Genomic DNA, 24,831 nt, shown 5'->3' with positions numbered 1-24,831 from the left:
CAACAGGATCTAGAATAAAGTACTACATATGGGAAGCAGTAATCCTGGAGTAACGTATCAACTCTGTGGTACCACACTGACAGTGGTAGAGAATGAAGAGGACCTGGGGGTAATTGTGCAGGCAGATATAAAGTTGTCTGAGTAATGCAGGTGGTCTGCAAGAGTAGCTCATGGTGTCTTGTCAGTGATATACAGGAATTTTTCTAGCAGGGATAAGGAGGTGATTATCCCCTTGTATAAGGCAATGGTCAGGCCACGTCTTGAGTACTGTATACAGGTCTGGAGGCCTCATTTTAAGAAGGATGTAGAGCTGTTGGAACGAGTACAGAGAAGAGTAACAAGATTAGTGAATGGAATAAAGGGTTGCTCTTACGAAGAAAGGCTCAAGTTTTGTAAATTACAGTGTCTGGAGACTAGGCACCTGTGAGGTGATCTGATTGAGGTATATAAAGCCTTGAATGGTTTGAGCATGCTCAATGTGGAAGGAATTCTTCCTCTTGCTCAGAATAATTGCCTGAGAGGGCATAAATTCAAATTGAGGAAAGATGGTTGTAGGATAGATGTGCTGAAGTTTGCCTTTAGCCACTGGGTGGTTGATTGCTGGAACAAGCTTCCATCTGTCATTGTAGAAGTTGATAGCTTAAATAGTCAAGGCAACACTTGACAAACATTTGGAGCGAGTGGATGGGTGAAATAAGGGTTTTTTTTTTTTTCTGGCTGATGCTATATAAGCTTGCTTTCTTGCATCATGTGCCACTCCAGATACTGCAATTTGCTAATGCTGAAATTGCAGTATCTGGAGACTAGGCACCTGCGAGGTGATCTATTTGAAGTGTTTAAAGCTTTGAATGGATTGATTAAGCATCATTGCTGATTGAATTCCTCCTCTTGCTCAGAGTACACATATGAAGGGGTGAAAATTCAAATTGAGGAAGTTTGCCTTTTGCATGTGGTTGATTGCTGGAACAAACTTCCAGCTATTGCTGTGAAAGGTGATTAGCTTAAATAAATTCAAAGAGGAACTAGGCAAACTGTTAGAGGGAATGAATAGGTGAAATGGAGGTGTTATTTTAATTAATTAATTTTTTTTTTTCTTGTTTTTTTGGGAGATGCTGTATAAGCTTGCTTTTTTGCATTATTTGCTACTGCTAATGCTGATAAGTTATTTTTCTAAAGTGTAGGCCTAGCTGAATTTATTGACATTGACTCAAAGTAGCTATTAGTGTGCTCATATGTAGGCAAATAACAGTGTATACCAAGCATATGATATACTAAAATCATATGCATAGTTTTGTTTTTGTCTTCTATTAGATAGGACTGTCATGCTTTCTGCAATTTATTCATGCACTTATATACATGTCTTGTTTTTATAAATAATTTTAGTTTAATTCTCCCTTTTGTCCTTTAAAAAAATATTTATTTTATTGGAAGTGTGCAGATTACCTAGCATTAATTTATTTTATCTGAGTAGGATTTATTCCAAATATTTTAATTGTCGAAGAACCTAGAATACTTTTACTTGTGCTAGACATGTTATATTGGTGCTTCCGTGGGCAGGAGCAGGAGTGCGTAGCACACACACTTCTTGATTAGACCTGTGTTCGAGCCCGTAACCACCAAATATGGAGGATGTGGAAAGGTCAGGGAATGACCACCGCATATCCCCGGAGCAATATGGCCTTAGTTGCTAATGCTCCTAAAAACCAAATAACAACAACATGTTATATTTTTGAAAATTTTTATAGCTTCGTATTTTGCTTTTGAAATCTTTGCTATATAATGTCCTGCAAATTATTCATTATTATTTTTATCTGACTGTGAAAAATTGAGAATACAAATTGCATTACTAGTAAATTAATAAGAGGAGTTTACCTCAATATAGTACGTGGAACACTTCCGTATGATACCCTCCAGAAATTAGAACGGAAAAAATCGACAACTTACCGGTACATTAAAGTAAAATATAAATAATTAAATAATTAAAGTAAAATATAAATAATTAAATAATCAATTTAACACAATTCAAAATCAATTCAAAACAATTAAAATTCAAATTAACGCAATTAAAAGAATTAACGAAAATATTCAAAACGATTTTCCTTCCTGAAGCTGACAATGCTTTTCGACCGACTGTCGTGATCACAGGAATGAAAATTACCGAATCAGGATAAACCTGCGACTTAAATAGTGATTATATGTCTTCGCACATGCGCGTAAAGGTCCACGCATCGGAGATCAAATATGGCCGCCGAACATTAACAGAATTCTCGTGTAATTTAATTTCAACGGTTTCTGCAATTAATAGTCGCGTATAATTACGTTGAACGTTAAGTATTTTGGCCTCGTTAAATAAAAAAGTATGTTTTTCGTTAATGGCATGAAAGGCTAATTCTGACGCTGCTGACCGAGAAGCACGAACTGAGGCTTCGTGTTGATTTACACGAATATTAAGAGAAAACCGCGTCGAACCCTGGTAAGACGAGTCGCAATCACCGCAAGAAATGTTGTATACTAGATCATTAATTTGTGTTGCGAACGCGGAAAGAACCGAGCGATTGTTCAGTATAGTGTGTAACTTCCGTATAGGCCTAGCTATAATTTTAAATTCGGTATCTTTAAAGAATCTGTTAAGTTGTTTGTGCCACTGTTCATACTATCTAATAAATTGCATTACTGAAATATAAACAGTGCAATGAGACAAAAGTAAAATTTTTTTTTTTTTGAAGAATGATACAGAATTGGATTATGATCATTCATGTCTTAAAACATTAGAGCCTATTTTGATTAAGTGCAGAAAATTTGGTTCTTTGAGTGTAAGCGCATGTAAGTGTACCATGTCAAGATGGCAAAGAAACATTGACTATTTCAGGGGCATTGATACGGCAGCATGGACACTTGCCCCTAGATGCCATATAACCTTGCTACTGCTCCGGACTGCTTTTTATAACAGTAGTGGAGGTGGCCAAAATGTGTATATGCAGCCAAGTAGGTTGTAACCATTTCCTGCTCCATCAGAGCAGTAATGAGCAGCATGTGTTGAAGTTCAACTGTTTCTTAGATTTTTGGTGTAATCATAACAGATGCAGAAGCTGAACAGTGTGTGTGTGTATGTATGTGTGTGTGTGTGTATATATATATATATATATATATATATATATATATATATATATATATATATATATATATATATATATATATATATATATATATATATATAAAGTTTTATGTGAAGAATGCTTGTTTCATTAGGTTTTGTTTGTCAGTGATGAAATATTTTCAGAACAGCTGAGATTGCTTATACTTATCAATGATATTGATGAAGGCATATCAGACTTAATATCCAAGTTTTCAGATGATACAAAGGTTGGCAGGGTTGTTAATGACAGTATGCTACTAGAAAAGTTGGGCAGATGGGCTGAGAAGTGGCAGCTGAAGTTTAATATTGACAAATGTCAAGTGCTGCATATGGGCAGAAGTAACCCCAGAGAAACATACCAACTGTGTGGTACTACACTAAAGGTGGTAGAGAATGAAAAAGACCTGGAGTAATTGTGCAGTGGGATATTGAAGTTTTCTAAGAAATGAAGACAGGCTGTCAGGACTGCCCACCGGATTTTGTCAATGGTATGTAGGAATTTTGCTAGCAGGGAAGAGTTGATTATCCCATTCTATAAGGCAATACTCAGGCCACATCTTGAGCACTACACACAGGTCCGGAGGCCTCATTTTTGGAAGGATGCGGAGCTGCTGGAACGAGAACAGGGAAGGGCAGTGAGTGGAACAAAGGGGTGCTCATATCAAGAAAGGATTCAGTTCTGCAAATTGCAGCATCTGGAGACTAGACACCTGTGAGGTGATCTGATTTGAGATGTTTAAGGCTTTGAGTGGATTGAGCAAGCTCAATACTGATGGGATTCTTCCTCTTGCTCAGACATGAGGGGGCACAAATTCAAATTGAGGAAAGATGCTTGGCTTTAGCCAGCAGGTGGTTGGCTGCTAGAACAAACCTCCATCTGTTGTTAAAGTTTAACTTAATAAATTCAAGGAAGAACTGGAGACAAACTATTGCAGAGAATGAATAGGTGAAATGGGTAGTGTCCTTTTTTTTTTTTTTCTGGCTGATGCTGTGTAAGCTTGCTTTCTTACATCATTTGCAACTACTAATGCTAATACTTGCCTCTGCACTGTAGTTATATCATTGGAAAATCACAATTTTGACAAATTTAATCTTATATTCATGTTTTAAATAGTTCAGGAGGTTTTTTCATTAAGCATCATAGGCTAAACCAAGGGGATTTTTTTTTTTTCCAATTTTAAAAGTAACTTTTATACTAATTTTGTTTTATTATAAGAGGGGTAGTTTTCTTTAATATTAGAATGGAATTCCATTTTGAATGTATTTGCCAGAGAAGTTTTATGAACCTGAAAAATGGTTCCTGGTATACCAAATGCATTAAAAGCTCAAACTTTGAGCTGTATAATGAAAAAAATAATAGAATTATAACATCAGAAATCTGATATATGCAAGTTTCTTTTCTCATTTATTTAACTGATGAAATATAAATTGTTTTAATTTATTTTTCTGATTAATGTAGTGGAACCTCTACATCTGGATAGATTTAATTTATTTTTTTTAGGGGAAACTTCTTTAGGCATGGCCCCAGGCAATTTTCACATGGGAGTAACTTGCACCCATGGATTGACAAAAATTACCACAAATGCGACATGAAATGATTTTTTTTTTTTTTTTTAATTCTAGTTGTTGGCACATCGGCTTCTGTGGCCATAATGCACCTCCCAAGGTTTTTGCAGTACTTTAATCCAATCCCGAAGCGGGATTCGAACCCGCGACGTTTGAGTTGCTAGGCAGGCACTTTACTCATCCGGCTAGCCTGGTTGGCATGAAATGATGTGACGGCGTACCTAACAGTGATGCATGACGCAATCATTACCCCTACACTGAAGCCGTGGTGTAACTTGCACGCATGTCATGCTTACATTTTAAATCTCTATCTTAGCTTCTAGCAGCCTGATTTTAAAAACAAAAATATTTATTTTGTCATTCTCTACCATATTTCATAAATGTTGATGAAGACTAATAGTGAGTGTTTCACTTAACTTACACTTTAACTTCTGCTATGCATGGTTGCGCACACATTTGTTGTGTGTTTTTCCCCATTCTGAAATTAGATAATTTTCTCAACTTATTTAGATTTTAGCAAGTAGTGTAATTTTTTGTTTTTATTTAAAGGACAATTCAATTTTTAAAAACTCAGCATTGAGGAGGACAAAATTTGGTTGCCTTACTTTTATCTACTCCCACAATATATATTTGTGACAGTAGATATAAAATAATCATTATCCTAGTGTTCATAGTGATTTGGCTACGTGCAGTATAGAAATTTATAGGAATGATGTATTTGTGCGATAAGTTCCTATTATCATATGCCAAGCTATATTTTTAATTCATCTTTTGCTTACTGTACAGAACTTTGTGTTTCTTAATGTTCATTAAAGGGCCTCCACCCTAGAATAATCAGTGTACTTAATTTCACTACAAAAGCATAATTCTCAAATTAATTTAGTTTGGTTGTGTAAATAAATAAAAGTAAACAGATGAGTATAAGCAATGTGTTTTGTCTGTTTGTTAGGCCTGTATGTTTTGTTTTTGTGATGCAAACCATGACAGCTCATGTTTTTGGGGTAAAGGAGGATGCGTTGCACCTCCCACATGAGATTGGCTGGCTGCAGACCTAGGTGAAAAAGCCATTAAGAAACTTCAGTCTCAAAAGGAATAAACTTGAACTTAGTCCTTTGAAATGAGTGAACGTAAAAATTTCAGCTTAGTTTGTAAAGTTTGAGGGGTAAAAAAAAATAATGATAATAATACACAGTTAACTGGAAATAGTTTAAATTACATTTAAGTGGTTTTTATGCATGCTCCCTCCCTGAAACAAAGTTTTGAAAGGCTATTGTATTGTTAACTATGGCTGGACACAGCTAGGTGACATTAAGTGCACCCTTAATGAACAGGAGGAAAATGTCCTCCAGTGTTTTGAAATGGGTTAGCACTACTTATTAATTGTCCATTGTTCATATCTAAGCTCTTGTATTTTCCTGTAGATGCTATATTGATGTTGCTTATATCTACTTACTGGTGTGCATGATTTGTCATCTTTCTTTTTGGACCTTTCTTTAAGCTGTGATGAGTGTTGTTGGTATTCTGTGTGCTATCCAGTTATAATAAAATTGTTATTGTGACTTGCATTCGTTGTAATTGTTGTAATTCAAGACCATAGTACAGTTTGAAATGATAAGCAGTGCATAGTGTGTAGCATTGTAACATATTACATTTAAATGCTTTACTACATTGGATAAACCTTTAGAAAATACCGGTTTTTCTTTTGTATTCCTAAAATTGTAGTGCACCTGTGTATTTAACCAACTTAAATGTCACAGGAATAAAAGTGTGATTCAGCTTTGCTGTCATAATTACAAAGATATATTATTTGGACATAAGCAGAATTTTGTCACTCTTGGTGGGTTCAGTTTGTAGCAAGCTTTGCAGTTTGATTTTCATACTTTGTTTTAATGTTTTATGCAGAGTTTTCCCAGCTTGGCACCAGTGTTTCATTTACTTATCATACTAGTATACATATTAGTATGGAGAGCTTTTCTTTCTTAGAAAAGCCATTGTAATTTTCATTATTCATTGACAGTTAGACAAGTTATTTCCAAAATTCTTGTTTATTGCAAATGAACAGCTTCCAGATCTTCTTGCTAGGGTGATGTAAATTGCAATTCTAGGAGCATTAATTATAATCAACCAGTTAGAGCTACCCAGCATATAACTGCAACTGTAATATCCTTTTGGCTTTCTCAACACAATCCACTCACTTTGAAGGATGAGAATTCAGATTATTTTTCAAAGACAGAAATAAATTATCACAAATTAGTAACTATTTAATGAAGATAACTGTTTTAGGTTGTTTATTGCAGGAATCAAACACTTCTTGCATTGAATAGTTTTTTTTTTTTTTTTTTTCCACATTGAAAATATCAGGTAAGCAAAGTTTCTCTGCAGAATTAGCTTATATTTAAAAAAAAATTATATTTTCCTACCTTTTTTGAAGGTCAGTGATGCAGAGTTTACATAGTGACTCAGGAAATGGATATTTCTAAGATTTAGTTCATATAGTATTTAGCACTTTATAATTAGTTTTATATAAGAGTTAGTTGAGTGAAATATTAGTTATCTAAATCTTATTGATAAAAATATAGTCTTAGCTTTAACATAATTTAAGTGTGTAAACTGCATCATTTTTTACCTTATGTTTTTGACTGCCTTTAGGAAATTTTTTTATAGTTCAATATTAGCTTTGGCCATGATTAAAATCTAATTTTTACTTCAGATTCAGATTTAGTAAAGGGAAAAAAAAAAATTAAATGCTGCTTTCACAACTAAACCCAGTTTTTTCTCCCCTTTTTAGCACATCTGTTTTTTATTAATATATAGACCAAAGCACATCTTAATTAATGCTTTATTTAATAATTCAGTTCTGCATTTTGATTCCTACAAACATTAATTATAAATTCACTATTTGAAAAGCCTTGAAAAAATAGAGAAAGTGAAAATTAACATGAACATTGAAACTGAGAAAGCTGTGACTTGTAGCTTTAAGACCCAGTTAGCATTTGCTTTGTTATTTTGCTTGTGTGTGGTTTTAAATTAAGTTTTTAAACATTTCCTTAGAAAAATTGCAACATTCTATTTTGGAGTTGTTTATTTTAGGTAACTCCTATAAAATATTGTGCTGTGCTGTTCTGTTCAAATTTAATTATTATAGGTTTATCATCACAGTAATTTTTCAATTCAGCCAAGATGTCCAGCCGAAAAGCTAAAGGTCGTGGTCCTACAAAGAAACGGGCCCAGCGTGCAACATCTAATGTTTTTGCAATGTTTGATCAAGCTCAGATCCAAGAATTTAAAGAAGCATTTAATATGATTGATCAGAACAGAGATGGGTTCATTGATAAGGAAGATCTGCATGATATGTTAGCCTCTTTAGGTAAGTTTAACTTTACAAGTATTCTGCTTAATAATCATACAGAACATCAATTTAACTTTTAAATTATGTGATGTCATAAAAATGCTGTAATGAAATGAGAATTAAGGTTTAGGCCTTAATTCAGATTTGTAAATCTCTACATATACCATTTTGTGGGTTCAAAGATTATTTGTGTTAAATATCTTTTTATAGGAAGATATAAAGTACCAATAATAAGAGTATAATATCTTATTAAAATATTGATTAACTGCATGCAAAAATTGTAACATTAGTCCAAACTTAGTTATAAAGCAATGCTTTGATTTGTCTGGTGTAGGAGGTGTAATTGCAAATTACTGAGGCTTGTATTTCTGCTTGCAGCAGTGTGGAAAGTTTTCCACAATGATATATAAAGGCATCATCCAATCACTAAGTTACCAATATCCAGATAATTCTCCAACGGAATAAAGAGAACTTAGTTAAGTTCAGTCCTTCTGAAACTTATTTTTTCTCACAAAGTCTACTGCTCCCTATGCTTATCTTTGACATGCAGATTTCTAGACAAGGTCATGTATCTATATTAAGGATACCCTGACTTCTAATCTCTCTTGGCATAAGAACATAATAAATATTGCTTCTTCTGCATCAAAAAACTAAGTTTTTTTTTTTTTTTTTTTCTTTTTTGCTCTCAACATTGCTTTTCTTCCAAACAACTACCACTCACTCTGTACAAATCTGTCCTACCATGGAATATTGCTCCCCATCAAAACCTTTAGATTTGTCTCCATTCAAAAGAGGACAGTTCAGTTTAATTGACTAGTCTCTTACCAACCCTTTCCACTGTCTGTCCTGTAGGTGTTCAGTTTCTGCTGCATGCCTTTTCTATAGATATTTCCATGGGCTCTGTTCTTCTGAAGTGGCATCTGTAATTTCCCCACTCTCTTCCAAACCAGTTTTAACATGAGCTGCATTCTACATCCATTCACTATCCAACTTTGCACTTTCATAACCAACTTTTTCTCATTTATTCCCTCTTTTGTTTTCTGGAACAACCTTCCTTATGTATTCCCTGAAAACTAGTCCACAGAAATTAAGCCCTAATGTCAAAAACAATCTGACTTCTCAGCTTTCAATTTGTATACAGTACTATATACTATAGGTTCTAATACCTTTTTTGTGTTTGGAGGTTTCACATAAAAAAAAACCTCCCACAGGACCATAGAATGTGTTAAGATCTACTTGATTTGTTAATATAGATGGGTAATTATAAGAATGATGACTGAAGAATTCAATTTTGATAATAGAATCATTTTGAAAGAACCCTTGAACACAAAATTTATGTGAAGATTATCATACAGAATAACCAATAGCAAACACTATCTGTTCTGATCTTTCAAGAGTAGCTGAACAAAATAATGTGTTGTTTTAGGAAAATAACCAGTGATTGAAACATGGTATTTTTAATATGGTGTGTAAAGAAAATGTGGTCTGCAGTGATGAACTCCAATATCCCTAATGGAATTGCCCCACAAGGTCAATCATCATATGTAGAAATTTTGAAGCACTAGAGCAGAGCTTTCCAAAGAGGGTGTTGCAGCATCTGGAGCTATCACATGTCCTAAAAGGTATCCCTGGATTTAAACATCATATCTGCATTTCTCTCACTCTTATTTCTTTTCATTGCATATATTGATGTAATTGATTAAATAGAATTATTGAATAATACATTAAAAATGCATGATGTTTATTTCTTCATGTATTTCATACTCAATTGGCCAATGAGCTCTGGACACTTTCTTTCCTCTCTGAAAGCTAATATAACTGGATGCAGTTAGGTTCAGATCATCTTGGCTAAACTTGTGCTTAGCATCACACTTCTCTGTTACTCTTGTCTGCATGTTTTTGGTGTGAAATAAAGTAAGTTGATGGAAAGCATTCCCCATCAGTTTTACAATAAGGAATGAAAAAATGGCAGGATGTAAAAGAATTACAAAATTTTGGGAGTGGCATAAAATTATTTTTGGCATATGTCATGGTTTTTGAATAAAATTATTTTTATAAACAATTTAATAAAATTATTTTTGGCATAAGTTTTTTTTAGAAAAGAAAAAAAAAAATTTTTTTTTTCTCCCCATGTCTCGCTGTGCAATTTCTGTGTGTAATTTTTGTATTTGTTCCAAATGACTTGATTGTTTTCAAAATCAAATCCACCCTAAAGTTAAAAATTTAGAACATTAAGGGGTATTCTAAATATTGTGATGGCATTTTACCCATTTCCTCACATGTACACTGTCTTGCCAAATAAGCATCTTTTGGTAAAGGCATCTTATACTCTTTTTTAGATAAAAGAAAGTAAAGAAATCTATTTGTTCCTTCCCTATGTATACATAAAAAAAAAAAAAAATTGTTTCCAACAGTTTTTTTTAATTGAAGTTATGCATAGGTTTTTGCCGAAAAGTGATTGAAGGAACTCGGCACAGATTGCATAAAAATAAAACTTTTGCATCAAGTAATGAATGTTGCTATTACTATACGAGAAAATGTGGAAAGTATTTCAACATTTCCTCAGTCTGTTTGGAAAAATGCAAGGCTATGCATAGGTGGTTTCTATTTGGATAGTATATAATAAGTAAAAATTTGACATCTTGGTGGTATTTATCAAAAATTTGCTTTGTGATAATTACACTACTACAGTTGATCTAGCACTAAATTGTTTCCTGTGGTTTTTTATTTTAATTATGTTTTTGGTAATAGAACATTGCTGAATTTAGAACTTGTTTGCTAAACAAATAGGGCACGCATTAAACTTTGGTTGTTTCTTTTCTTCATATAAACTTTCATTTCTTGATTTCTATATAAACTTGAAGGCTTTATTACAAAGCAATTCTCTCCACTCAAAAGGGAAAATCTTGATGTATGTGCCTTATGGATTTGGTCTTCTGCTCCATCTTATTATATCCAAGCCTTTCTTGGAGTGGAATACTTGCCCTTATGATGGCTGTCTTATTCACATAATGTGATATATGTATCAAAGAATAGTCAGCAAAACAGAATAGTGATACATGCTTGTGCATCTGTACTCAGGAAAATTAACCATGTTAAATGTTAGCACTGGCATTTGTACAGGCAAAGTATGAGGTGTGAGCCAAAAGTTTTGGAACAGGAGCCATACAATTTAGACCTAACATGTTAGCATTATACCCTTCAAATTTCAAAGTAGTCCCCTCCACAATTTATACATCAATCCCAGCACTTGTTCACAATGTTTGAAGCAACTCCAGAACTGTTTCATGTTGCTGTATAACTGTTTCTGCAATTCAGCCTTCAAATCTTTTTCCATTTAACTGGATTTACAATTTGGGGAACAGAAAGAAATCATGGGGACCAAGTCAGAAGAATGAGGGTGTGGGACCATTCTCCCTCCCCCTTCTTGGCTAAAAACTATTGAACCAACAAGTCCATATGGACTAGTGCATTTGTTGTGATGCAGAAGCCAACTTTGTGCACCATTTCTCTAGGCATTTTCTCCTGAAATCCTTCCTCAAATAGTCCCTTAGGATCCTGATGTAGATTTACAGTTTGGCCTGACAGAAGGAATTTCTGAATTGTTAAGATGGCAATACCCTTGATGTTTGGTACGACCTAGATAATCAGCTAACTGATGCATTTTTTGGCTTATAGGAAGTAGTACAACAAAATGCCACTGACAATTGCAATTTTTTTTATTAATAACATGAATTACAAACAAATTGATAATATAAAAGTAAAAATATTTATTTATTGCTTATTAAATAATTTTTACAATCAAAACAAACAATATAAAGTTTGAAAATATTTTTTCAAAAAGTAGTACTTTAAGTAAACAAGTGCATCTAAAAGTTCGGGATTAATTCTATTTCTAATCTTAGTTTGCATAGCAGAGCACGTAGAAAAAATTTGTTCTGTAGCAGTGTAAGTTGGCTTTACTGTTAATAGAGCATTATGAAGATTTCCCGAAGTTTTTGTGCATTGTCCCGTCCTTTCAAAGAATTATTTCTTTCTGAATGTCATCAGTTTTCGAACAATTATTGGACTTGAAACAGCAGTCAATAGTCGCTCTTAATTCATCGACAAGTGATATTTATGTCAGTGATACTATTTGTTTGTTTTGGAACTATCTGTCATAGTAACATTATTTTCAGAAACTTGTATCTTTATTAGGAAAAATAGTCTCATAATTAATGTTTTTGTAAATGGATATAAAACTGACTTTTGAACATAGCTTAGATCATCTTGATTGTTTTTAGGCAGGTTTCCCCATTTCTAAAAATTTCATTAGAGATATTTTTTTATTCCTGCGTTCGAAAACTTTATTTTTAATGCTAACATTTTGATACTTAAATCATTGTCTATTTCTTCAAGTTTTGTAAACATGAATTTTAAAATACCTTCTACAGTCATCAATGTCAGTTTCTTTGCTAAGTTCCACTGTACCTAATTCTATTGGTTTTAAGATTTTTATTAATAATTCCATAAATTTGAAATCACTCTTGTAATATACACGATTTTGTCCCATATCTTGTACGAGTTGTTGTTTTTTTTTTTGTTTTTTTTTTAAATTCAATTTTTAACAAGAACTAATCTTTCAAACATTGGAATGAATTCGATCTAGTTTTCACATCTAGAAGTAATGACAAATCTTCCCCCTTTTCTTCAACTATATATTTTTTAAGAATTGAATTTTTTAAAAACTTCTATAAGTGCTCGGGAATGCGTTACAACTGTATTTAAATTTTCTGTTAACTCCAGTTCATTATTTTTCTGATAAGAAATATCTAAATTATTTTATAATTGTAAGTCATCATCAGAATTGGATACATCATCAGTTTCATCTTCATTAACCTCTTTGTCAAGTGATTCCTTTTTCTTTTGATAAAAAACGTCAAGAACAGCTAAGTGAATAGTATGACTATAACATAACTGGTTCTCAACTCCAGTTAACAAACCATACTTTTGCATCACCTTTACACTGTCATGTGTAGATGCAACAATGTCATTTTCGAATTCAATGCCAAATTCTTGTAGTTTATTCTTGACAATTTCTTTAGTGTGGAGGGCATTGCAACTACCTTTTATGTAAATCAGTCCCAAATTGTAATTACTTTTTTCTAGGTGTAAAGTCACATTAAGATAATGCTTCATAGTAGCACTAGTCCACTCATCAACCATTATAGAAAATTTGACATTGTTAATTAACTTTATGAATTCATCTTTCTGTTTCAATTTTACCTCCTTACAAAATGAAACGATTAACTTTCTTACTGTTGCTCGACTCTGGCATTTCATAGCCCCTTTTCATGATAAATTTGCTAACAGCTCTAGAATTAGTTATTGCACTAATTGAAAAATTATCTTTCACCACACATTCAGACAACAGTTTGCCTAAACTTTCATGTTTTCTATATGTCAATATAGAACCACTTTCAATTTTTTGTTTCTTTGCAGAGTCAGGAGTGGCATTGTCATCTTCAAATGTAATGTTGTGTTTGCATAGATGATTTCGCAGTCCTGTTGTGGAACCTTTGCACTGTATAGTGATGGAACATTGAGAACAGCAAGCAGAATGCTGATCGGTTTTTAAAATAATTCCGTACTTCTGATTTCTTTCAATTCATCTTGAAAAACTCCTAAAATAATTTTAAATAAATTAATATAATAAAATATGACTGATATAAAACTCTGTTCCAAAAAAATTAAACGGGAAAATAATCAAGGACTAATAAATGATCTTGTGATATGCAAACAAATTCACTGCAGTCAAAATATCTAATGAATTTATTACGTACTTGAAATAAAACAACACCACACTCATACAATAAAAACAAATCACGATATATATCATTATAAAACAAAACGATTTTAGATCTATTTTGCATATAAATATTCACTATCATTTGATTACTTATTTATTTGTCTATCTCTAAAGATATTGAAACACGACAGTGATGCTTGTAGCATTGAATGACAGTATAACATAAAATATGTGCTCTTTCAGAAAATTATGTTAACAAAAACTACAATCTTGTCAATTATCCAGTAGAGTACCATTCAAATTTTATAATGCACTAAATAAAGGAAATAACTGGTTATCGAATAGTTATAAATCTGCTCAAATAACCGGTTTCAGTCATAACTGGTTTTACATCCCTAGTCATAGCCATAAACCCAGCTTTCATCCTCTTATGGCCTTGGGAAGAAAGTTTGACCTTTCTAGCCTGTGTGTGCCTGTAGATTTCTGCACACAGAAAACTTTTTGTTCATCATAGCAAACAGGGCACAAATTGAAGCTGTTTTCCCAGATTTATGACAATTTGATGCAAGTATGCTGTTCCTTAGCACCCACTATCTTACTCAGCTACAAAAATTGCAAAACACACTTGAGCACCAATTGCACGAAAGCATAATGTCCTATTTCCATGACACCTGCTGCGCTAACTTGCAGTGAGTTAGTTAAGTGGCATATGTGTGGTTAGCACTCCACGTGCCAGTCCAAAATCTTTTGGCCTCTTATACCCAAAAAATTATATGAACTGAGTACCATAAGAACTGGCAAGCTATGACTTGAGTCACCAGGGCACTGAAAATTGACTGGATTGCAACATAAGCTACTGCCAGGTATTCTGCATGCACTGAACCCAAACTAAAAAGCCTTGGCAGATTTTTTCATGCAAATAAGATTGGAAGTTTTTAACTATATCACAGTTGGATCTGAAAAGTTGTGAAACTTGAAAGTATATAAGGAAATAGAATGCCTAAGGAGATAGTGGTGTAATGTATCTTCTTAGGCATTTTACAGTATGTCTGATTACCAGCACATCTTGATAATTGTATTAAACCTACAGTAGTGTAGTTTGGAATCATGATGGATATTGATAAGATAACTCTCATTCCAGAGTTACTCTGAAAATCACAATCAAAAATTTGACAGCTTGATTAACCTGTAGGAGAATCTAAAAAATAAAAGTGCCAATCTAAGGTTAGCAGACATCTGCCATTTGAAGGCAATCTCCCAGAATTGACCATCTGCCATGGAATTGTTCCCAAATATTAGAATATGGCTCAGAAAATTTATATTTCTTGTGGCTCACAAGAACTGTAAATTAACACATTTGGCTCACTTCAGGCTGTATTCTGCATGTTACATCATGAAATCTTTCTCAGTGGGCAACAGCCTTATGTTGAAGTCATTTTGTTCCTCAGATTTGGAGGTGGGGAGGAAGAATAGTAACCTTATGCTAATCTGTCTAACAATGTCTCCTTACTTCCCTGACCAATTTCTAATGTGATATATAAATTAAATTAACATATATCACATTTTAATTGTATAATTCATTATTAATGTATCCTACATTTAGCAGTGTAGGAGAGACGATTAAATTTTTAGAAATTTACAGGACAGAATTTCTTTGTGATACTTGCATTGACTGCTTGAGGACTTGTCTTCAAAACTTCTTCAGTAGAAAGTTGAATTATAGCATAGATATTTACATTATGCAATTATTAATTAATTCCATTTATTAGCTCTTGATTAGGAGTTCATACAATATGGTAGCATTGTTCTTAATACAGCATAAAATTAAAACAGCAAAGAATTTTAAACTCTCATCAATAAAGGGCTACACATTGTGTTATCACCAACTAGGAGAAATTGTTGCTAATCTCTGCTGTGTTTAACTTTGCTCTTCATTTCATAACATATTAATCTAGTGGTGAGCACTCCTTTTTCCCTAGATTTAAATGTTCAAATAACTATTAAAATCATGTCTGAATTTTAATGTGCCTAATCTTTCCAGTTTTGATCAGTATTATTGATTACTTTTTTAATTAGAAAAGTGTATCCATAAAAAAAAAAATCAGTATTGGCTGTAAAATGTGTGTGCAATTTTTCTCAGAGTTCGGGTTTCTGCTTAGATTTTTCTCTCTCTGAGACGTTGAAAGTCTGTGAATATTTTTTTTTTTTTTTTTTGGCAATATGATTGCTGTTTCTAGATATTTACTCTCATTATTCAATGTATTGTCGAAATAAAGAACATAATTTTAAGTGCACCATTTTGAAGTATTTCTCGCTTATTTTTTTCCTAAAAGTAGTGTTGCTATGCAGTAGCATGCCTGCTCATTACTTTTATTTATTATTATTTATTTATTTATTTATTTTTTTTTTTTTTGCATTGTTGCAAAAAATTCATGAAATTAAGAATTGAATGTAAACATTTTACTATAATTTAACTTAATCTAGTGAAGTTCCTAAGGTGGGAATTTTAATATAAAAGAACTTAACCACTCTTAAGTGGCAAAATTCTACTCAAAATATTTATCCTACTGTGAAATGTTGTAACAGTGCTCTACTTTCTCTTCATCTGTGCAATGCTTATTGAGTTAGACATAGCAGTAATTTTATTTTTATATTAGGAAAGAATCCTGATGATGGTTTCCTCGAAGGCATGATGAATGAAGCTCCTGGGCCTATTAACTTTACTATGTTTCTAACATTATTTGGAGAACGTCTTCAAGGAACAGACCCTGAAGATGTTATTAAAAATGCATTTGCCTGTTTCGATGAAGATAACTCTGGATATATTCACGAAGAAAGGTTAAGAGAGCTTCTGACTACAATGGGGGATCGGTTTACAGATGATGATGTAAGTTGTAATGTTGTATTCTACAATTTTTTTTTTTTTTTTTTTTTCTGTAAATTCTCTTCACTCTAATCTTGATGTAAATATACATTTTTGAGTGAAGTATTGCTGTAATTTTTAGCAACTGTCCACCAAGAGCTTTAATTGATGAAATGTATTTGTGTCAAGATTAAAGTTGGAGTGAACTGAGTGTAACATCCTATAGAAAACTATTTTGCCTACTTGTGTACAAGCACTCGTACACAAGTTCACATTAGATGTGTTATATGACAGATGTCAAAGGCATTTACAACTTCATTGCTTTTATTGCAGCCATTATAATAACTATTAAAAATGGGGTTTGCATTATTTCTGGCAGAGTACTGGTTTAATCCCACAATGTTTATCCCAGTGTCTACTTGCGTTATTCCAGGACCACAGTCCATCCTACTTTTTGCATCTGTATAATGCTTATTGAGTTTCATATACTAGTAATCTAATTTTTGAATAATTTATAAACTCATAAAGAAAATGCCAAATATGTCTTTTTTTTTTTTTACATGAAAATCAGTTATTGGAATGTTATGGTAAGCAGTTGCAAAACTAGTCTAGTGTGAGAGAATTCCAGTGTTGAAGTTCAAACATTGCCATATTAGTTTTGTAATTGGAATATTTGAGATGCAGGAATTTTAATTGCTAAATGTATCATTCCAGTAAGCTAATTTTTCACACGAAAAAGTATCATTGTTTTGTGTACTTATAGTAATATTTACCACGTATTATCTTTCCAAATCATATTTATTCGTAACCAAAGTAAATTCATGTTCAGCCATAATAAGTGAAAGTGATTTTAAAAAGCTTATTTCCATTCTACTGTCCACAAACAAATGTGAAAATTTTTGTATAGATAGAATCACTTATATTACTGTAGATGTCTTTGATAAGTTAGGATTTGAGTTTTGCATCTTTGAATCAAAATGCTGAATTTGTGCTTCAAAAAAAAAACAATTTGATAACTGGTAGAAACAAGGGCTTTTTTAATTAAAAAAAATCATGTTCACCCTTAATCTTTTAATGTAAGGCTATAATAACGTACTTGCCTCTTTATTGGACTCCCAATAAATAGCACTTCTAAATAGCAACAATATACTTTTAAGAGAAGTGTATTGTTACTTATTAGTGTCCTGCCACCTTTCTAAATGGATGTTTCAGTGCTTTTTGGCACCACATTTATTGGATGGCAGACGTCCATTAGTGCAGAACCTAGCAATCCTCTTGTGATTTAACTCGTGACTGTGAATGATGAGATTCAAGCTCATATTTCTAAGTTAAGGTTTTAAGTATCTTGTCTATCTCTGAATCAGTTAAGATAGTCTTAATTGTAGAGAAGCTTTTGCGTGTTGTACCTACAAAACATGTAAATACAGCTAATTTATTTTATTGATTTTTGTTTAAGTTATAGCCACTCTCTGACTTACGTAGGGGTTGCATTCCATGGAACTCTTCATAAGTTGGAATTTCCCTAAATGCTTATGCAGCATTCGCAAATTTGATCGAAGCAAAAAAAAAATGTTTGCCAAACATGTAAATAGAATTATTTATTCAATTTTTTTCTCATGTGCAGGAAAAAAATATAAAATTACAAAAAGAGAGAGGAGACTGGCATAACATCAGCAAGATTTACCTTTTTGAGCATCATTGCCAGAATCAACTTCTCCAGCCGATAAGCATGCCGCTGCAGAAATTGAGGGCTGTGGAGATTTAGAAGGGGTTTTTTCCCAACACAATTTCTCTGTAGCTGTAAAATCGGCACTGGCAACTTCACCGCATAATTTAATGTTTTGAAAACCAGCGCGATGCTTGAACCTATTAAACCACTTATTGCTTTCGACGAACTTGGCTTGGGGTTCACCGTACTTATCCTTAGTATCTTCATAAATACTTTTTGCTTTAATGGCCATTAGATTCAGGGGTATCTGATTTTTCCATCCATATTATTAATAGCTTTTCTATCTTCTATATATCAGACCTGACGTAGCAGAGTGGTCAGGAGCGAGGGTGAAAAGCACGTGTTCCTTGAGTGGACCATGGTTCAAGCCCGTGACTACTAAATACGATAAATATTTGTATTGACAGTTTATTATAAACTCTATTGACTTGGTTGTTGTGCCCAGAGTATAAACAGAAAATTTAATTGAATATTGTACCTGAATGCTGTTTTGTGATCACTCTTGGATGGACTGGCCCTGATCTGAAATACGTTGATCCTTTAATGTGTTCTTTTATACGCGCACTGTCAGCCGACCGGGCTAGCCGAGTGGATAAAGTACCTGCCCGGCAACCCAAAGGTCGCGGGTTCGATTCCCGCCTCTTGCTTGGATCAAAGTACTGCAAAAACCTTGGGAGGTGCAATATGGCCACAGAAGCCGATGCGCCAACAACTACCAAATCAAAAAAAAAAAAAAAAAAAACGCGCACTGTCCGCACTTAAAATAGTACTCGCTGTTGAAGCAGTGAGACCTAATTCTGTGCAATAGATGACAAACTTTGTCTTGCTTCGTACTTCTTAATTAATCATTTTCATTTCTAAATCAATTGTTTCATTTCATTTCCTAGCCCTGCCAGCACTTGCACTTTTCGCTGGTCACTTTCCCTTTATCATTGTACTAAGTAAATAGGAATGAAGAGAAGATTCTGAATTTGTTTTTTATATGATTTGAAGATTTTAGTGAAGGGGAACTCATTTCACCATAATGCTGTAACGTAAAAACCAACAGAATTCCAGTTATCGGTATTATGGCAAATAATAAGATCAAGTTTACTACCCATTTATAATAGATTGTGCTAACAGAAAAGCTCAATAAACTGGTTATGTTTGTTTGTTATTTGGTTTTTAGGAGCATTAGCAACTAAGGCCATATTGCTCAGGGAGTATGCGGTGGTCATTCCCTGACCTTTCCACATCCTCCATATTTGGTGGTGACGGGCTCGAACCCCGGTCTAATCAAGAAGCGTGTGCTACCCATGCTGCTCCTTCCCACCTGGCTATGGAGGTGCCCGAATAAACTGGAAGGTGCAAATTGTTTTATGGTAGTGACCTCCAGAAATGTGATTTTAGAATAATATCACAAAGACGTTAAATTGTTTCTTATAATGGAACATATGATAATGCTGAAAGGGTAGTGCAATTTCCATAATAAAAATGAGGTTTTAGAGAGATAAATAGCTTAGTTATACAGTGAAAATTTCATCTTCTGAGGTCTTGGAACAAATTTCAAAAAAAAAAACATTGTGTTATTGGGTTCACATTACAATATTTTCACGATACCTCCATTTATTCCTACGGGATGCAAAATACATTTCCATGATTTTAAGTTTTCACTGGCTGGCAAAAACTTACGTAAAGTCGAATTTCCATAAGTTCAGTATTACATAAGCTGGGGGAATGGCTGTATTCTGTTATTTTGCAATGCAAAATAAAAGTGATGGAAATGTATACCTATCAGTATAGTTGATATACATGTACTTATTGATATATTATAGCCTCTTTTTTATTTAAAAAAAAATTTGTTTTGTATCTCTACAGTTGAAACAGTTCAGTGCAGTCAACTCATTCTCTCTATCTGAAATAATATTTTTAATAACACTTAAAATAAAAAAACTAATTTGCCAATCAAGTTCCCCATCATACTACAGGTTAAGCATAGAGCATCTATACAAAAACTGAATCATGTAACAACAAAAAGCAAGTTTTTAGTGGAAATCTTGTTTTCATCAAAATTTATACTACTCACGAAGTTTGCTGCACTTGTGTTGAACAGTTCATTTAAATGAAGTTGGGAAAATTGCCTCTTTCTGTCCCCATGGTCTGGTGTGAACTGAAAATGTACAGAAATGATTTTTGTAACTGGGTAGCTTAAATAGTGTCCTGCACAGATCTATGATCACTTGTGGGTCAATAATTTATTTTTAGGGGTATTAGCATTAAGTTCAGCTGCAGGCAGCCATTAAGCCATATTATATCATTCTGTTATGAAAAAGTATTAGTACCTGTGTTAAAATACTGAAACCCGCAGGATTTCTGTTCACTAGATGTATATGGTTATTGGACTAATCTCAATGTACCTGTGACAGTTGTACATGAAAACTCCAGCAGGGTTGCAGTTTCTAAATACTCATACTGGTGCCAACTCCATGCCACATTCCCAATAACTTAAATCTTTCATATTGTCCATTCTCATACCGAATTGCATCTGTACTGCCATTCTTTCATATCTGCCTACCTGCTTTATATTGCATTGTACAAACACATAATATTAATGATGGCATGCTCCACTTCATGAAAAGGATAGGTGTATCCATTAAAGTGGCCACTTTATATACTATTTGTAGATTCCTCCTTGGTTTCTGAATGTGGTCCGAGGACTTTATAAAAGGAGCACTAGATTCTGTTCACTTAAAGCAGGCATGAAAACTTTAGTCTGTATTAAAGTTAAATATGAAGGACACAACTGACTAATTTGCAGAAGTAACTCATTTCTTTAGGTCAGCATCAAGGGTACATTAAAATAATGACACAAGAATAAATATTCTTGACTCGGATCAACAAGAATATTTAGTGTGTGTGTGTGTGTGTGTGTCAGCAAAGAAAAGTAACCTTTTGACTAGAAATCCCATTCTACAAATTTTAGTTAAGTCTTGGGTTATTAGTCTGTTACTCAAAGACCTTAAACTTATAAGAGGCATACTGACAGATTTCATGAATCAGTTTTATTCATTGAAACTGGATAAGATTATTTTCATAGTTTGTGTTTGAAGTTAAAATAGCTATGAATAGGAATTATCATAATCTTTGTGAAACTGTAACGTGAATTGTATATCAGTTTTTGCTATAGATTTATGGAAATCTTTCAATTCTTTCTTTTAAAAATAAATTTCCCATAATTTTTTAAATAAAAAAATTAATTTTGTTACTCTATTTCTAGGTTGATGAAATGTATAGAGAAGCACCCATTAATAAAAAGGGAATGTTTGATTATTTGGAATTTACACGCATTCTGAAGCATGGGGCCAAGGACAAAGATGACCAGTAGAAATACTGGCCAGCCATTTTCATTGAAAATATTTAGGCTTTAAACTTTTCAGTATTTAAGGCATTGCATTTGTAAAAAAATTAAATACTTAACTTGTGTTTTGTTATCAGAACAATTTGAAAACAAATTCCCCATAAGCGATTTGAATTTGGTATTTTGCAGTATTTCTCAAGTTTAATAGAATTCTCTTAAATGTGTTTGCTTATAATTATTTTTATACATGATAATGTTTAATATGTCTGTTTCTTAAGCAACATGCCTTTCCCTTCTGGAACACACCAAATAAGACTCAAAATTTGATTACTGCATCGTTGTTATTGAATGAAAACTCTAGTTTTAAAAATTTATAGCTGAATTTTTATCAAATTTGCCACTTCAGACCACTGTACTACAAGTGGGTGACAGCCATGACCTGTGGATCATTGCATGATGCACCACCACAAGTCTGTTGTTCAATTGAAACTGAAGAAAAATTAAGAATGCTAGACTCTTAACTTCCCTGCAGTGAGCTTTTCTTGAATAATCACTTTGTTTAAAGTTATTATTTAATTCTCTATAAGATGGTCCACTTCACAATATTTCCATTTAGTGTCCCACACAGGGGAACTAAATGGGAGTACTGTGGGCAGTGCAGATAGGTAGAGGTTAAATAATTGTTTTATGATATGCACAGCTCCCCACGTGTAGTGTAGTTGAGACTGGAATTTTTTTTCACTGCAGTTTTTAATTGGTTACCCAGCATGTTCCAGAAAACATATCAACCTGGGATGATAATAATAATAAAGTTTGCTTACTATTGTATTATCATCCTTGTAAATATTATTATTAGCATCACTCAGTTATTCAGTAAATAATGTTCTGGTAAGAAAACAAGTTAAGTGTAACATTTACCAAAGTGTAATTTTCTAAGCTTTAAGCTTTGTTGCTAAGCCATTCCAAAAGTGGACCTGCCAGATAGTTTTATAGTATTTATATTTTCATTACATTTTATACTGTACTTAAAATGCTTTTTTGTTAACATGTTTGCAAACATACGAATTTTTATATCAGAATCACTTTGAATAATTTTTCTATGTTTAATGTAATTATACATTATTTTCTAGAAATGATCTGAATATAGTGTTAATGTCAGTAATACTTCAGAGATTGAGACACCTTTTGTTAATAGTTGCTGATATCATATTGAGTCATATGATGTAAAAATATTGAGGCAGTTTCACTTGTGCCTGTTCAGCTTTGTGCAGAACTGAGTTCTTGTTATTTCTAAAGGTGCTTTCATCATGAGGGGTGGGGAGTTTTCATTATGTTTATATATTCCAGCAATATTGTTATACCACATGAACTTTTAAGAAAATAATAAAGCACATTTTGAAGTGCAGTAGTTGTATTGCATACAATTGATAAGTTTTTATAACTTTTTAATAAAACTGACTTGGTTAAAAAAAAAAAAAAATCAGATCTAAGTTTTATATTTGTATACAAGTTGATATACAACAAACTTAATTCTTAAATTGTCTACCACATACAGGATTGAGTTTCAGCAAATGTTGAGTGAAAATTAAATGGCTAAATGTTTTGATATGCATGTTGGTTTAATAGCTGTTGTTTAGAGATGGCCAGGATGCCAACTGTTTTATTTTGAAAACATTTTTTTTTTTTTTGCATTTTTTTCCCCATCCACCTTTTTAAAATGAGAAATAATATACCTATCTATTGCATTCATATCTTTATACAGTAAAATCCTCTTACAATGAATATCATCTCACAAAAATTTTACTGTAACAAAAACATTTTTCTAGTATTAGCTGGCTATCCCTAAGTGTAATTACTTGGTAAGTAACACTTTGATGAAAAATTTAGAGAAGGAAAATAGCTCCTTTTACTGAATTTTTCATCACTGAGTGGAATTGTACCCATATGCATAATTTATTGATTTATAAAGGAGTAAAAAAGAAACATGAAACTCATGAAAGGTTAGTAAAATATGGGGAAGGAAGGAAGGAATAAACCCAAACTGAACTTTTTTTTTTCTTGAACAGAAATAATGAAGTCTTTCCTCTAGAAGAAAAAAAGTATTGTTAAAACTGAATAAAACAAGGAAAACAGATGTGGGACCATAACCAAATAGGCCTTGTGTTTCTATGATTTTGTTCAAAGCTGTTGCTCTATAAATATTCCTGTAAGCAGCCCACTAATTTAGCCAAAAAAAAAAGTTATTAGTATGCTTATTCAATTTAGTACAATGCGCAGTAAATATTAAAATTAATACATGAAAATATAAAAAGTACTATTAATGAACAGTATTTCTGAACATGTGACTTATAAATTTTATCTAATACCATATATCCTGGTTTCAAAACAATCTCTATAATAGCGGTGTGTGTTTTGTCCTTTTATTTATATATTATTGATTTTTAAAGTCAGTATTTTAATTCTGTATAAATTTATTGCTGTTAGACTCGTGCTATGAAAAATTCATCTGATATAAATGTGTTAAGTGCTTTGCACAAAATTGTTTAAAGCAAAGAGGATTTACATAAAAAATGTTATGAAACATCTTATTTTCAATTTGAGAGGCAAGTAGGGCTCCTGGAATAGATAGCTCGCTCATACCCAGTAATTTTGAGGGAGGTAGCAGATGTACACTAAACCATTAGGATTAATTATTAGAGCATCATTGAACTCGAGAGAGAGATTTGACTGAAGATGTACCAACTTATTGCCAATACAGAAAGATAGTTTAAAGAGCAAAGTGGATAACTATTTGGTTCTACTATCATGGATATCTTATTTCTAAAGAGTATGAGCTAAAGCCCTGTCACTAAAGGACAAGAGTAATGATTAAAAAAAGGAAAGAAAACACTTGAACAGCGTTATTTTTTTTCCATGATTATCTTTTCTTTTACAAAAGATACTCTTTTCTTGACTATTGTTAAATTTGGAACCTCTCAGAATTATTGAAGTGGCACCATTCAGAATAGAATGTATTGTAAATTTATTAGAGTAATATTTTGACTCCACATGATCACTAAGTTT

The 24,831-nt window shown here is 32.7% G+C and overlaps 1 protein-coding gene across 1 annotated transcript in view; it reads left to right on the top strand.

Annotated features, from left to right (window-relative positions):
* LOC150087530 (myosin regulatory light polypeptide 9) overlaps positions 1-23,242 on the top strand; it is a 29,920-nt gene extending 6,678 nt beyond the window's left edge. Inside the window, exons 2-4 of the mRNA XM_090371247.1 lie at positions 7,878-8,069; positions 16,497-16,726; positions 21,688-23,242. Coding sequence (XP_090227373.1) covers positions 7,883-8,069; positions 16,497-16,726; positions 21,688-21,795 — 525 coding nt within the window. The 5' untranslated portion in view covers positions 7,878-7,882 and the 3' untranslated portion in view covers positions 21,796-23,242. The remainder of the gene's footprint in view (positions 1-7,877; positions 8,070-16,496; positions 16,727-21,687) is intronic.
* The last annotated feature ends 1,589 nt before the right edge of the window (positions 23,243-24,831 follow it).

Source organism: Mastigoproctus giganteus, chromosome 4 (assembly GCF_048544385.1).
Source record: "Mastigoproctus giganteus isolate SK-2022 chromosome 4, ASM4854438v1, whole genome shotgun sequence".
Classification (NCBI taxonomy): Eukaryota; Metazoa; Arthropoda; class Arachnida; order Uropygi; family Thelyphonidae; genus Mastigoproctus; species Mastigoproctus giganteus.
Note: the sequence above shows the minus strand (reverse complement) of the source record. Positions and strands in the feature narration are given on the sequence as shown.